The sequence below is a fragment of the Lepidochelys kempii genome, chromosome 8, assembly GCF_965140265.1.
Source record: "Lepidochelys kempii isolate rLepKem1 chromosome 8, rLepKem1.hap2, whole genome shotgun sequence".
NCBI classification, from domain to species: domain Eukaryota; kingdom Metazoa; phylum Chordata; order Testudines; family Cheloniidae; genus Lepidochelys; species Lepidochelys kempii.
Window position 1 is genome coordinate 6415732 of NC_133263.1, and position 14026 is coordinate 6429757.

The following is a 14026-nucleotide window of genomic DNA, read 5'->3' on the forward strand; positions in this document are numbered from 1 at the left end:
AAATGTGCAGGGCAAACATGCCAGTATTTTGCTTTGTGACTCCCACTGGACTCTTCCGAAAAGCTCCCCGAGCAGTTATGGGCTTGATGCAGGGATCACTGGCTGGGAGGGTGTCCTCTGGCCTGGGGGAGGGCAGAGTGGATGGCCATAATGGTCCCCTCTGGCCTTAAAACCTAGTAACCGCTTCCTCCCTCGGGGGTGGGGGCACGTGCGGCCCCGAGACAGAGAATTGAGACCCCGAAGCTGCCCGGGGGGACCAGCTGTACGTTGGGGGCTCAGGCAGGTGGCTGTGTCCCGCCACCCCAGTTTGGAAGAGCAGGTTCCCTGCGGCGCTGGGCTCCGGAGAGGGCTCCGGCCTCCCCTGGCCATGCCAACACGTGTTATCAAACGGGCGCCTGGTATGCCGCCAGGCTCAGCCCTGCCAGCTGGGGATGTGGTTTTTTGCAGGGGGGCTTCTGCTCGGGTATTTACGGCGCGCGGCGGTCCCAGCAGAAGTTCAAGCAGACGGCTCGCGCTTCGCTCGCGGGCTCGCAGCTGCAGCGCCGGGCACGGAGCGCTCCGCGCCCCGCGGCGGGTCCCGACCGCCCGGCCATGGGCTGCACATGCAGCACGACCGGCCGCTGCCAAGCCAGGAGCAAGGTAACGGCGAGCGACTCCCTCCCCCAGCTGGGTTTGTGATGGGTTCCGCTTTGACAGCGATCCCAGCGCCGGGGAAGGGTGGCGGCCCCCAGAGCCTGCCCCTGCTGGGGTGCCCCCCTGCCAGCGCCCCGCTGGGACCGAGCTTACCAGCAAACCCCAGGGCTCTGCCCTTGCCCAGCTCGCTGCCGGGCTGCCTGCCCTCTAGCATGCGGCCCCATGGAGTGCGCTGATGAACCGCAGTTAGTGACCCCGGGGGCGGGGTGGGGGGGGGGCTGGGCGTCTGTTCTCCCTCTGCTTTAGATAAAGCCCCTTCCCCAAAACCATGAGCAGGAGAAGAGGTGCTGGCCCACTGCTGGGGAGAGTACCAGGCTGTAAAGGGGTGACGCTGTTGTTCCTGAAAACTGCAGGGCCTGTGTTGATTGTAGAGTTGTGTGTATGGTGAAGAGGGTCTAGGAGTTCCTTCTCTAGTAATGTGGGGGGGGGAGGGTCTTGAGAGAGGCTAGGGGTTCCTTCCACTGTACTGGGTATATATAATTATTCACAACATGAGTAAACTGTGGTGAATCCCAAAGGCACAACAAAAAACTTCCTGTCCGAAGGGTCTCCCTGACTCTCAGCAAAACTCTCTCTGCCAGGAAAGGGTTAGCAGCAGTACCCAGAGAAGGGGTGAATTCCACCAGAGGCAGCAAAATCTGGCTGATTCTCCTTTCAGTTTAAACAAGAGCGTTCCTTCCATCCGCCCATCGCTGGTTCCTGGGGGGAGCGGGGCGGGGGGAGAGAAAGATGCTTTTAAGATTTAAGGAAACTAACTGTTCTACAGCAGGGAGGGTGGCAGCCAGGGAGAAGGAATAGGAGAGAATAACGTGAGCCTAGAAGGTTGAAACAGCACCAGAGCAGGATGTCTGCAAACCTCACCCTCAAGCATCTGATGGTTAGAGTCTTCCTTGTCTTGCTTTGCTACCTGAGCTGCTAAGCAGGAAGTGCAATAGCTGATATTCTAAGGGTGCTAACTACATTTAAGCAAAGTACTCTGGGTGAACTATTTATTCTATGGCTTTAGCCTGTCTCCAGTTCTGGAATTATCTGCCAACAGATTGATCTTTACAAGCGTGTTCATTATTTGACTGAAACGTCACATGTTCATTGTCAGTTTCTGGGTTGTTTGTGAACTATTGGTTTCCCTTGTGCTTACAGTTATTCGCTATTTGTTATTCGGGGCCTGTGATTGGTCAGCTGAGCCAGGCAGTGCACCCTGCGTGGATGATTTTAAAAGGAGGAGGGAAATCACAGAGATTGCAAGATGGCTGCACAAAGCTTTGCACAAATTAATATTTGCACGAGGGAGTAGTTCTGAGACTTCCGGGAACACTGAGACAGAAAAAAAACCACTTGTACAGATACTCAGGGGAAACGGAAACAAAAGGACACACCTAATGTCCAAGAGAATTCACAGTGGAGTTGCAGACAAAGGTCTGTGAATATTCTTTTTCAGCCCCATGCACATGAATAGCTGAATATTAAAGAAATGTACTCATCTCTTATGCACAAGGTCAAACACTTCTAGGCCAGTCCATGCTTCTGAGGGCTCCCTGTGCAAAAGAGACACTGGGTGAGAAATGCTGCATACAAAAGGCCCCAGGAATTGAGACAAGGGCATTTCGTTGACATGAGATGGAGTCATTTGGAGACTCTTCCCTTGATTCCGATATGTCCAGTAAATACCATAAACTTAGCTGGGGCAAGGAAGGGGATACAGCCTTTGCTGGCCACATCTTTAAATCAAGATTGGATGCCTTTCTCAATTGTATCCCTAGCTCAGCCAGAATGTATGGGCTTGATGCAGAAAGCACTGAGTGAAACGCTGTGGCTTGAGTTAAGCAGTCGGTGAGACTAAATGCTCACAGTGGTCGCTTCTGGTTTAAAACCTCTGGCACAAGGATAGATCAGAAAGCCTGAAAGGGGGAGTGTAAAAGGGATTGAAGGTGGGGGAAATTCAGAGAGTCACAAGGAAGTAGAAGACGAATCCTCAATGCTAGGATTTGAGAAAAATAAAGTTGGATGCTACAGGCCTGATTCCATTCATGTTTAGTGACTTCTCAGGCTGGGAAAAGTCCCTTGGACACCAGTGGTTCTGATGTTTTAATGGGAGTGGATGTTTTAATTGCTGTGATTCTTTCACCATTGCATGGGGTTAAACCTGATTGCCAGAACTGGGGATGGGAAGGATTTTTTTTCCCGGACCCGTGTTGGAAATGACCTTGGGGAGTCGTCACCTTTCTCAAGGGTACGAACCAGGGATCATCTATTCAGATCAAGTGGGCGTATCACATCTTCTGAGTGCAGGGAGAAGGGCATTGCCAGGACTCAGTCCTTCGTGTCATTCTATTTCTGTCTCTTAGAAGAGCAAAAAGATAAGAAAGTGATTGTGTAGGTGCCAAGTGCAAGAACCCAGCTGGGATCTTGTAGCCATAAGACCACTGGAATGTGATCAGCTCTGAAACTCCGCTGCTTGAAGTAGCAGGATGCAACCTGCATTTCATCTGACATCCAACCAGGAGAGGTGCTGAGAGGTCTTCTTGAAAGATCAGGGCTCAGGTCTGACATCATTCCAACAGCGGGTTAACACACACACACACACACACACACACACACACACAGAGTAGAACTTCAGAGTTACGAATACCAGAGTTACAAACTGACTGGTCAATCGCACACCTCATTTGGAACCAGAAATACACAATCAGTCAGCAGCAGAGACAAAAGAAGAAAAAAAAAAGCAAATGCAGTACAGTATTGTGTTCCACGTAAACGACTAAAAAAAAGGAAAAAATTAAAAAAAGATTTGACAAGGTAAGGAAACTGGTTCTGTGCTTGTTTCATTTAAACTAAGATGGTTAAAAGCAGCATTTTTCTTCTGCGTAGTACAGTTTCAAAACTGGATTAAGTCAATGTTCAGTTGCAAACTTGAAAGAACAACGATAACGTTTTGTTCAGAGTTAGGAACATTTCAGAGTTACAAACAAGCTCCATTCTCAAGGTGTTTATTCTTTATTCACTTAGAATCAGAAAGGGTCAGAAATTAAGATGCTAACAAGACAGTTAACTCAGCCACAAATCTCAGTTTGTATGTTTATGGTGCAGATTTAATTGCACGAACGGTAGTATGTTAAAAGCCATGAATAGACAATGGGGTTTAAGTGGACCACGCCTCTGCAGACACTGCTCTTGAAGTACTGAGCATCTGCTCCCATTGAAGTTATTGGCCTAACCTTCCTCCCATTGACGTCAACAGCAGTCACAGAGCAAAGCTCCTGGTGACTTTAGGGAGAGCAGTGTCAGGATTTAAACACACATTCCTTGGTTTTTGGTGATTTCATTCTGCAACACGAAGATTGCATTATGCATTAAAAATGCAATTTTAGAAAAAAATCTTGCTCTAAAATCTAAGGCCCGGATCCTGCACATTGACTGCTCCTGGGTGCATCTCTCTACCCACACCAAGACTCACTGGCTCCACAGGGCAGCTCAATAGCAGGACTGCAGGGGTCATTCAGTCAAAGGCCGACTGGTGCCTCTTCAGTTCGTGAGGAGTAGAGTAGAGTAACAAAGGGACACAAATACTCACTGAGCAGGTGCACAGGCTCCAAGTATCTCTGCCAACATGCCAGTGCTCCGTAGGCACGTCCAAAACGTTCTTCGTTTTCAGCCAGCTTTTGTTTTGAGGCTTGGTTATGAGCCTTCTCCCCACTTAGGTTGAACGGACACCTAAGAATCAAGTTTCCAAGCTTCAGACAGCCTGGCGTTACCTCTAGGGGGTGCGGAACATGACAGTAATTTTTGACGTTGGGGAAAATGGTTTGCTTTTCTTCGGCCCACGCTCCTCATCCGAAACTAGTGAAAGGCATTTGGACCAAGCTGCAAAATAATTCACCTTGGGACAGACACCCACTTTAAGGCCTCTTTACATGGCTGGAGCAGTGGGCTCGTGAAACACAGCTTGCTTGCGCTGCTGGACATCCTGCTGTGCTATTTATTTGGACGGTCGTTCCACCAGAAACTGCAGCCAGGGGCATGTGCTCACTCTGGCCCCTGTGAAGCAGTGAATGGTCTCTATGGGATACTCCGAGAGAGACTATCACGGAAACGGAGAGAGATTATTAGCACATGTGGAATACTCCGACTTTTCTTCCCATTGTAAGCCTCAGGCCCTATTCCCCCGTCGCAGGGCGTGAGTCGTGTAACCTCCCTGGTTTGGTATTTGGACACAGGGACAGCAGCACAATCCAGGAGCTTCCAACAAACAGCCCTTTACTGCAGCTTGCTCAGAGATTGCCCTGCATAGATCCAGCCACTTGCACCTCCTGGGGGGTGCCACAACTGGGACTGACAAAGGCGCAGTCCGCTCCAGACAACACCCATTGCATTCCATGGAAGTTACTCCTCTCCTGTGCGGAGTCGGGAGAATAGACCCCCATCACTTGTGTACAGCGTCATGTCAGAGAGAGGGGATCAGATCTAGATGTGATGGACACAAATGCAGCAGGCCAGAAAGAGCTGAAAAGAAGAATAAATCAAACCAGATTTTCTTCTATTTCCCAGGTTCCCATTTCCTTTCACCAGGGAGGGGAATCCAAATGGCAATAGGGCATCAGTCTCTGTGTTAGGTTTGCGCCAGGGGAAAGGCCTTTGGGGCCTGCCTATCATTGCCCAGCTCTAGCTAATGGGCCCGACCATCCCCTCAAGACTATCAAAGTGCACAGGGATAAGAGAGGCTCTGTCCGGGAATCCCAGACTGGACAGCCCATTCTGCCACCAGGATCAGGAGCAGCAGCTGGCAGGCATGGTGCCAGGGAGAGCGGCTGTTCTCGTTGAGGAAGAAGCCTTGTTTACCCGCACGCTCTGCAGCCTGTGCAGGCCCCCTCCTGCTTTTAGGCAGGGGTGGGGGTCTATGGTGGCCTGACCAATGCTGAGGATGGGAGGTAGCTGCTCTGTGGTCAGGACCCTCGCAAGCCCAAGAGGGCACCAGGAGCTCATGCAAATGCCCCCTCCACCAGGCTTCTGCAGAGCCTGACCGCTAGGTCTCCCTTAGGCAGGAGCCCTGGAAGCTGCTGCTGCCTGAGGGCAGAAGTGGGCCCTCGGGAGCCATCTCTATGAGGGTGGGAAGAAGGCACCTGGGATTGAGGGGAGCCTAGTGCAAACCCACCAAGAGCAGCTGCCTTTGGGGAGAGTGGAGTAATCCTGGGAGCTGAGCTGCCACCTCCTTTTCCCTGGGGGCTGATATGGCCTGATGGGCTCCCATCCTTACAGTACATCAGCTGGTTCCAGGGCTAGGTAGGGACTGAGGGGCCTGATCAGATCCCTCCCTGCCTATGCCACACACATACATCTCCGCCCCACACACACACACTGTGTCCCTGTGCAGGGGGATGCACTGTTTCACCATGGCTTAAGATGAGGTGTGTTCCTGGGAAGGTGCGGCCAGCCCCTGGAGAAGGTGCGGCCAGCCCCTGGAGAAGGCAGGCAGCTAGACAGAGAAGGGTCCATCCCCTGCTGAGGTTTCATCAGGTGCCACTTTCTGATCTGAACCCTGCTGCACACTTCGAAAGGCTGTTGCCACACAGGGCATGGCTGGGAGAAGATCGCTCCCCTGACTGCTCCTTTGGGGTGTGGGCTGGGAACGGGTTGTAGCACTTCTGGCTCTCAGCTGTGATCGGGGAAGTTTGCCTGGAGTCAGGGGCCCGATTTAAGGTTTGCCCATGATTTGTTACAGCCCCCGAGTCCTCTCTTTGCAGCTCAAGAGCCAGCCATAAAGGGACGCTGGGGTGGCAAACGGCAGCCAGCCTGGCCAGAGGTGCCATGGGGAACCTTGAGGTGCTCTGCCATGGGTTCAGGTTTCCCCCGTGTTGGCCTTTGTCGCTGTGCTTTCAAGTCTGTGATTAATTCAGCAAAACTTTCATGCAGCTTCACAAATCGCTGCTGGGAGAGACTGAGGCACTTGGGAACACCCCGGCTTTTACAGCGTGCAGCCGATACCAACCAACAGGTTGCCTCCCAAACATACCTGGGGTCCAGGCAGCAATTACACGCCCCTCCCCTTGATCTGATGTTGTAATGCCTCTCCCAGGGCCGGAGGTGCCACTCCCTCCTGCCAGCCCCTACGGCACACAGACACAGGAGCTGGCTGGTTTGCCTCTGACAGAATTCGGTACAGGTTCGTGTGCCCCGCCCCTACATCACCATCGCCATAGTATCTGAGCAGCTTCCAATAGTGCATTAAGTGATGAGGCTGACATCTGCCACGTGTGGCACGTTCCCTGTGTCGTGCTCCATGCCGGAAGAGACGCATGCGCAGGGGAGGGTTTTGTCTGAGAGGGTTTTTTTTTTAAGTGTACGTGCAGCTTTGTGTTTATTTTAGAGGAGTCCAGTTAACTAAATATGCCTCGGCGCTGGGGTCAGAAGGTGGGAAGATTTGTGATGGGCCTTTGTTCCTGGGCGAGTTTGCTCCAAGCGGCCCCTGAAACAGCTCTGCCTCCTGCATGGAAAACTTTACTCTGATGGTAGAAGGGTCCATTGTCCTTGAGGAGCAGAGCTGTCCACTGTGGTTCTCAGGCCAGAGCGTTTGGTGATCTTTTATTGTTCCAGACCTAGTAGGAGCATATGATCCTGCTGTAAAAAGCAGTCCCTGTGCCTACGAGGATCACTCCTTTCGGGGTAATTTACTGCTTGGAGAAGAGGTGGACAGTTTATTTCAGGGTTTTCAGGCTCCTGGCTGTCTCCTTGTCTGTCACTCATTCCCCACCCCCAGGGACTCAGTGATGCAGTGACAGTAACCTCTTTGATCTTTCCCTGTCCTGGGAAATCATGCACAAAACCCTGCTGTCCTTCCTTTCACCACTCTCTAAATGTGGCTATCACACTTCACAGGTTGTAAAGTAGCAGCCCCTGTAGCTGTTTGATATTTCTGGACTGCGCTCAGTCTCTCTCTTGCACATGCTGTGGCTTGGAGGTCGGGAGCATTCCAGCCCAGTGTTCAGAATTCAGGGAGGTCCTGCAGCTTTTAGGAAAGGTGGCACTGCCCTAATCTGTTTTGCAGCACTGGGCACCCCCCCCCTTAAGTTTTCAGTCTCTTTTCCAGCCTGCGTCCTCTCTAATCCATCCCCTACAAGCACCCTCCAGGAGAGCATGGCAGTGAGCAGAAAACGACTCTCCTTGTCTCCTCTCTCTTTCCGTAGTTGTTGCTGTGAGATAAGAGTGCTTGCTGCAAAGTCCTTCTAGGGATGTTCTGGGGAGGATGCAGGCCCCAGCTTGGGCTTTGGACAGGCTTTATTAGCTTTGTGCTGCTGCTTCAGATGAAACTTGGCTCCTTCTCGCATTCTGTATGTTTTGGTGGCATGGAGCCTCCTGGCCCAAGTGAACAAGCCATGTGCTTCCAGCACATAAACACTGAGAACCTGGGGCCAAAATCCTCCTAGCAAGGGTAGCTAGAGCAGGAGGGATCTCATAAAACATAGGGGACTGTGACCACTTTTGACCCGTTTCCAAGTCTTCTATTCTTGAACCCATCTCTCCTCCCTCCCATTCTGGCATGGAGTCATTGTCAGTACAATTCAGATAATTTTCAGAGCTTTGTTTTCTTGGCTCTCAAGTTCCTAGTGCAGATGGGAGGTCTATGTCAGTTAAAGGCCCCTGTTTTGCCCAGATCTGTGTCCTGAGCAGCTGTCAGTTTCCATTCAGTAAGTGGTGTCTGCATACCTCTGTCTGTTAGTCTCTAAGGTGCCACAAGTACTCCTTTTCTTTTTGCGAATACAGACTAACACGGCTGCTACGCTGAAATCTGTCTGCATGGGAGGAGCTGGGCACAGATCACCCCTGAGGTGTCTTTACCTATGCGACTATTATGCCTTTGTTTTCTGTGTACTGCACCTTTCAATCTGTAGGGACCCTCCTGTCTGCAGGGAAAGGCAGGCAGCCAGTTTGGGTTCAGTTCACCACAGCCTATTTGATTTCCAGGGCAGAGCCCACTAGGGCAACGACAAGTCCTTTTGGGCCACAGATCCCAGCAAATCAGCTAAATACCCGGAACCGAGAATGAAAAAACCAGGGACAGGGGTGCAGGGCACAAGGTCAAAACAAGGGATGCAGAGAGGGACCCGGAGCAGAGAACCCCACGGGTTACCCACTAATCCAAGGAGGAGTCTGTGAATGCCAAATTTATGATGGAAGGCAGTTTACAATGCAGGGATCACTGGGTGGAATTCTCTGTGTTATGAAGTCAGACTAGAAGATCACCATGGTCCTTTCTGGCCTTGAAAATCTATGGTATAAGCCCTCTTCAGACTTCCATGAGCTGAATGTTCTGTTGTGGTGGGAGGGGATCTGCATCTGCACGCATTACACATGTCTGCACCTGCCCTGTTCTGGGAACTGTTTCCTGCCCATAGCAGCAGGTGTGCCAGGTTGGGAATATTTCATTCCTGATTTTGCACATGCTACTTCCCTGGGAATCTTTCATTTCCAGATGTGCATCTCCACCGTGCACGAGGTGTAGATAAGCTACAGAATTTTAATGCAGATGCTGCCCATAGGGCGATCTGCTCTCACTCTAAATAAGAGGGCAGGCGGTTGATGGTGGTTGGTTTGTTAGACACGAGGTTCAGATTTTAAAAAAATTAGAGGTGATTTACACACTGTTACAACAGATTACTTCCTTACAGCTTTTCTGATTTAAACTGTCATTGCCCTTGCTATAAATGGAGTCAGTCTGAAGCTTCTGGGACATAAAATAATAAAAACACTAGGCAAGTATTGATTGCCTTTCAGCTGGGGCAGGGACTGGCGACATTTCTGTTCTCTGTATGTACAGCTCCTAGCACAACGGAGTCCTGCTCTACAAGTGGCGCTCTGGGCACAGCCACCTCGCTGCAAGCAATAGTAAGACTCCCAAAGCACTTTACAAAACCACCCTTGGTTCCTAATCTCCTATCTCCACTTTTCAGAGAGGGGTGCTGCGGCAGAGACATTGACCCAGGGCTTTGCTTAACTCACACAGCAAATTGGTGTCAGTCAGGAACAGAACCCAGATGGCTGGACTCACATTCGTCTGCTCTATTAGAGACTGGGACAGGAAAGCACAACAAGCCAGTCTAAGGTGCTGTCTATAACAAGGCATAACTCCATCAGTGTGGTTACACTGGGACGAATTTCCCGAATGTGGACAGGGCCTCCCCTGGTGTGACTTGCGCCTCCTTCGGCATGTGCACTAAGTTACACACCCTTGCCCGCGTGCTGCCCTCCATTCAGCCAGGCTCCGTGGGCCCAGTTCAGAGGTGGTCGGCGAAGGTGTGAGATACACGTTGGGCAGTGGGTGTGAATTTTCAGGAGTCTGACTGAGGCCGAGAGCGGCAGAGCCGGTGGAAGAAAGCGTAAGTGGCACCAGCTGGATTCCTTCACGTTCCTTGACGCGACAGAGTTAGGCTGACCCTGCTTCATCACGGCAGGGGGTGAAAATCTGCACCTTTGCGTGACATGGGGAAGCCCGCCTAACCCCGGGTGTAGACCGCGCCAGGTCAGTGGAAGAATTCTCCCGTTGTCCGGAGCTGCAGCGTTTCTAGTGAAGGCCGCCCCAGAGCACGGAGGTCAGTTCTCTTCATTCCACTCCACACGGGTGTAAACGCCGCTGGTGTCAGTGGGGCCGTTCCTGATGGACACCAGTCGGATCCGCACAGGGCTTTGAGGCAGGGGGGTTGGGGGGGGGCAGAGCTGCCCTTTGGCAGTTGAACAATCGCTAAAAATAATTTAGTTTTTTCTTCCAGTGCTATTAATGCAACTAAACTAAACTGCTCCGGGGCTGGAACGTGGCCTGCTGCGACTGTATCTCCTAAGCAAGCTCCTAAATCTGAGTTCTATAAACCCTGTTAAACAGGGAGGCTAGGATGGAAACTGTGACAGGACCTCCGCACTCGCTCAGCCGGGGCTGGGTGCAGGAGTTAATGCTATAGCAAAGCATTCCTCTGATGATGATGTAATTGTTTGAGCTGGAGGGAAAGGGAGAGCTTTGCTGGTGCCAGATATTCTGAGGCGTTGTTAGAACTGGGCTTTATCCCTGTAATTGCCTTTGGTTTAGTGTTGTTTTTCATCTTTCATTCCGGCACAGGCTCCGTGCTCAGAGCCCTATTTCTAGGCTCTGAGCCTGGCTGTCAAAAGCATCAGTTGAGCTACAAGTTTGTGGGTGTTGCTAAAAGACCTGTACCCACTGTCTGAGCCTGGGCTCTGACTGGCTAGTCAGCTGTCCGGGGTCCTGGGCATGCACCCGTGGCATGAAGATGGGGTTAAGGGAGGGGCACAGCAAGAGCCCTGGGAAATGTTTCCAGCCCTCTAGCTCACGTGGACTGGTTGCTGGACAGATTTGTACGTGTCCATCACATTGTCCAGTGCTCCCATCCCAGACGCCCTTTAAGGGAGTGTGGAGCTGATAATGATACTAAGGAAAAGTGGAGATTTGGACCTCGAGCCAGGAGGGTCCTGGTAAGCAGAAAGGCCTGCTGGTGAGACTGACAGGGCCCCCCACAAAAAAGGTGGAAGGGCAGTAAATCTTCTAGCCTATCCGTGTGGCTGGGCGGCTGCACAGGAAGAGTGTGTGTTTGTGTGTGTGGGGAGGGGGGTGTATTTGTGTGCAGCAGGGAGTGTGAAGGGAGGGGTGTGGGTGTCTCCTCCCTTCGCTGGTACATGCCTTCTCTACGGAGCACTTCTGCAAACAGAAATCCAAGGCCAAGTGGGAACGTGAGTAACCAGGAGTGAGGAGGGAGAGAAAACGAGCGGGCACATGTGACCCGGTCTCGCCTCCCTGTGCTGGGATTTCTCACCAGAACGGCCCTTTACATGCCACAGGATATCTCCACTATAATGGGGGCAGGGCCCCTCTGCATGGGAGCTCCCAGGTCACACGTTCCCCCCTCGTGTGCTGTACCATGTTAGCAATAAGGCCAGCCAACGTGTCACTTTCCATCATACCCAGAGGAGAGAGAGATGGCAGAAGGGCAGAGTGGGCTAAGTGGAGATGGAACAGCCTAAAATCGGAGGCCAAAGGTGGAGATAGCAGAGATACTGAGCTCCCTAGGAGAACTGGCACAGATTCAGAGCTGGCTAAACAGGATAGAGTGTGACAGAGGCTTGTGGTCGCTGGCTGGGGCTGCAGGTTGAACTATCCCTGGATAAATACAAGGTGCTGAGTACATTTCAGCAGTGCTCTGGATTGGACGGGACCTAGCGGAGCTGCTGGGTTCTTAATGTTGCGGCAGCTCTTTCATTTAGAGGGCCTGCTAAATAACTCCACCTCATAGGGACCCATTTAAAAATGTCCTTCTCTTAGGGGGACTAATTTCAGGGTGTATCATCCATGACACGATTCCCTTCGGGTCTCAGCTCTGCCACAAACCCGCGTGGTTTTACATTTTCCCAAGGGGTCCCACTCTTCCTTAAGGCAGGCCATGCAGTGCCTTCAAAACTGAGCCTCTGGGCTTCAGCACTCCTGAGTCACAACGTGAGCTCTGCCCAGCGAGTCCCACTGAGATAGACCACTGGTCAGAGTCTTGGACACACTTCAGGGACCAATGCACCTCAGCAAGTACATTTTCTTCCCGGCATTTCATGACTCCAGTCTTCTTATTTTCCCCACAGAAACGACTAAGAGCTCAGCAGCCAAAGGGGCAGGTTTCCCGGGAGCTGACGGCCTTGAAGACAGAGAATCATGGTGAGGTGTAAATCTTTTCCCTCACAGGGCTTTTCAATGCCCTTACCCCTTTAAAAGCATTAAGCTAAGACAGGGGTCCAAACAGATGGGCCAGTGTGTTCCACGCACAGATGCACCCGGTACCTTCTGCAGCACTGTGAACTCTGATGCGGCCAAAGTGGCACTGTGACTAGTGAGTCTTCTATTCTGGTCCATGCCCAGGTCATCTCACCTGTGTCTGTTCAGAAGGCTCCTCCGGATGGGGAGGCGATGTGTATGAGGATCACTGGGCTAAAGGGGCTTTACTGACTTGAGTTAAATCAGAGTGGATTCTCTCACTCCAATTTCCTAGGGGGTCTTGGCATGAGTCCCACCTGAGATGGTGTCACAGAGCCACAGGATTGGTGCTACACGCCAGCTTTTAAACAGCCCCTTGGAGGGTCCCCTTCTGTGTGGCAGACCTGAAAGGGGTCCCACTCTTCCTTAAGGTAGGCCACGCAGTGCCTCCAAAACTGAGCCTCTGGGCTTCAACACTCCTGAGTCACACCGTGAGCTCTGCCCAACGTATCCCACTGAGCTAGACCGCTGGTCAGAGCCTTGGACACACTTCAGGGACCAGGGCACCTCAGCAAGTGTTGGCAGAGACACCAGGCAGCCTTTTCAGAACAGAGGCAGATGGAACCCAGCACTGGGAAGGCCTGAGATTAGCATAGAGGAATAAAGGTTAAAACACCATCTCTTCTGGCCACACCAGCCTTCCCTCTAGTGTCCTTTTCTGGCTCTGGCTTTCCATGTCCCTGTGTCACGCCCAGGTGAGAGCTGCCGAGACACTCCAAAAGCCAGCTCTTATCCCAGCCACCTGAAACCTTTCGATCCAGTGTCTACCTCCTGCAGACACGTGCTGCGTTCACACGGCTCCACCTGCAGGAGATTCCCATGTATAAATGTCAGCTGCTCAGTGTTTGGGGCTTCCGTTGTCTTTGTGGACCCTCCATTTATATGGGTCGGTTTCAGCCAGTACTTGACAGTCCCATTTATTTCACCCCAAACAGATACGTGACACAACAGCTCATGTCTCTTTCTCTGCCCCATGAGCAGATTTAACCCTTTTGCACCCCCTGGGGAGCAGTGCAGAGTACAGAGAAACTGAGGCATGCAGGGGAATCATAAAATATTACAGAAGATTCCCACTTCATCACGGATGGTTCCTTAGAAATTGACAGAGTATTTGGCGTACGTTCCTGGAAATGCATCCTTGTTCTAGTGGAAATATTGCAAACTTGTATGAGACAAACCGCACAATGCAGAGCCAGGCTAGAAATAAAGATATGTATCCTCATCTGGCATAAATTAGCCTGTCAGTGATGCTGATTTACATCAGCTGGGGATCTAATGCTAAAAGTCCAACTCATGCTGACGAAGAGTGTAATGCTGCCATCACAGAAGCCCCTCTACCCACGGAGCAGGCTCGGTATTGGCAGGGCATCAGTGTAAGTTTTCCCTGTGCTGCCCAGGAATGAGAATCAGAGATTCACAAGCAGTTTCCAAAATGAACAGCAAATTCCACATGCTGCTGTTCATGGACTGACCCTATTAGTCACTCTCGAATGCCTGGGTGACAACACTGCTCGTGAAAATCTGAGCAAATTCTAAAAATGT

At 51.5% G+C, this 14026-nt stretch overlaps 1 protein-coding gene across 1 annotated transcript in view; it reads left to right on the forward strand.

Moving 5' to 3' along the window:
- The first annotated feature begins 484 nt into the window (after nt 1-484).
- The window catches only part of CCDC69 (coiled-coil domain containing 69), a 30653-nt gene continuing 17111 nt past the window's right edge, over nt 485-14026 (forward strand). The window contains exons 1-2 of the mRNA XM_073355306.1: nt 485-639; nt 12316-12388. Coding sequence (XP_073211407.1) covers nt 592-639; nt 12316-12388 — 121 coding nt within the window. The 5' untranslated portion in view covers nt 485-591. The remainder of the gene's footprint in view (nt 640-12315; nt 12389-14026) is intronic.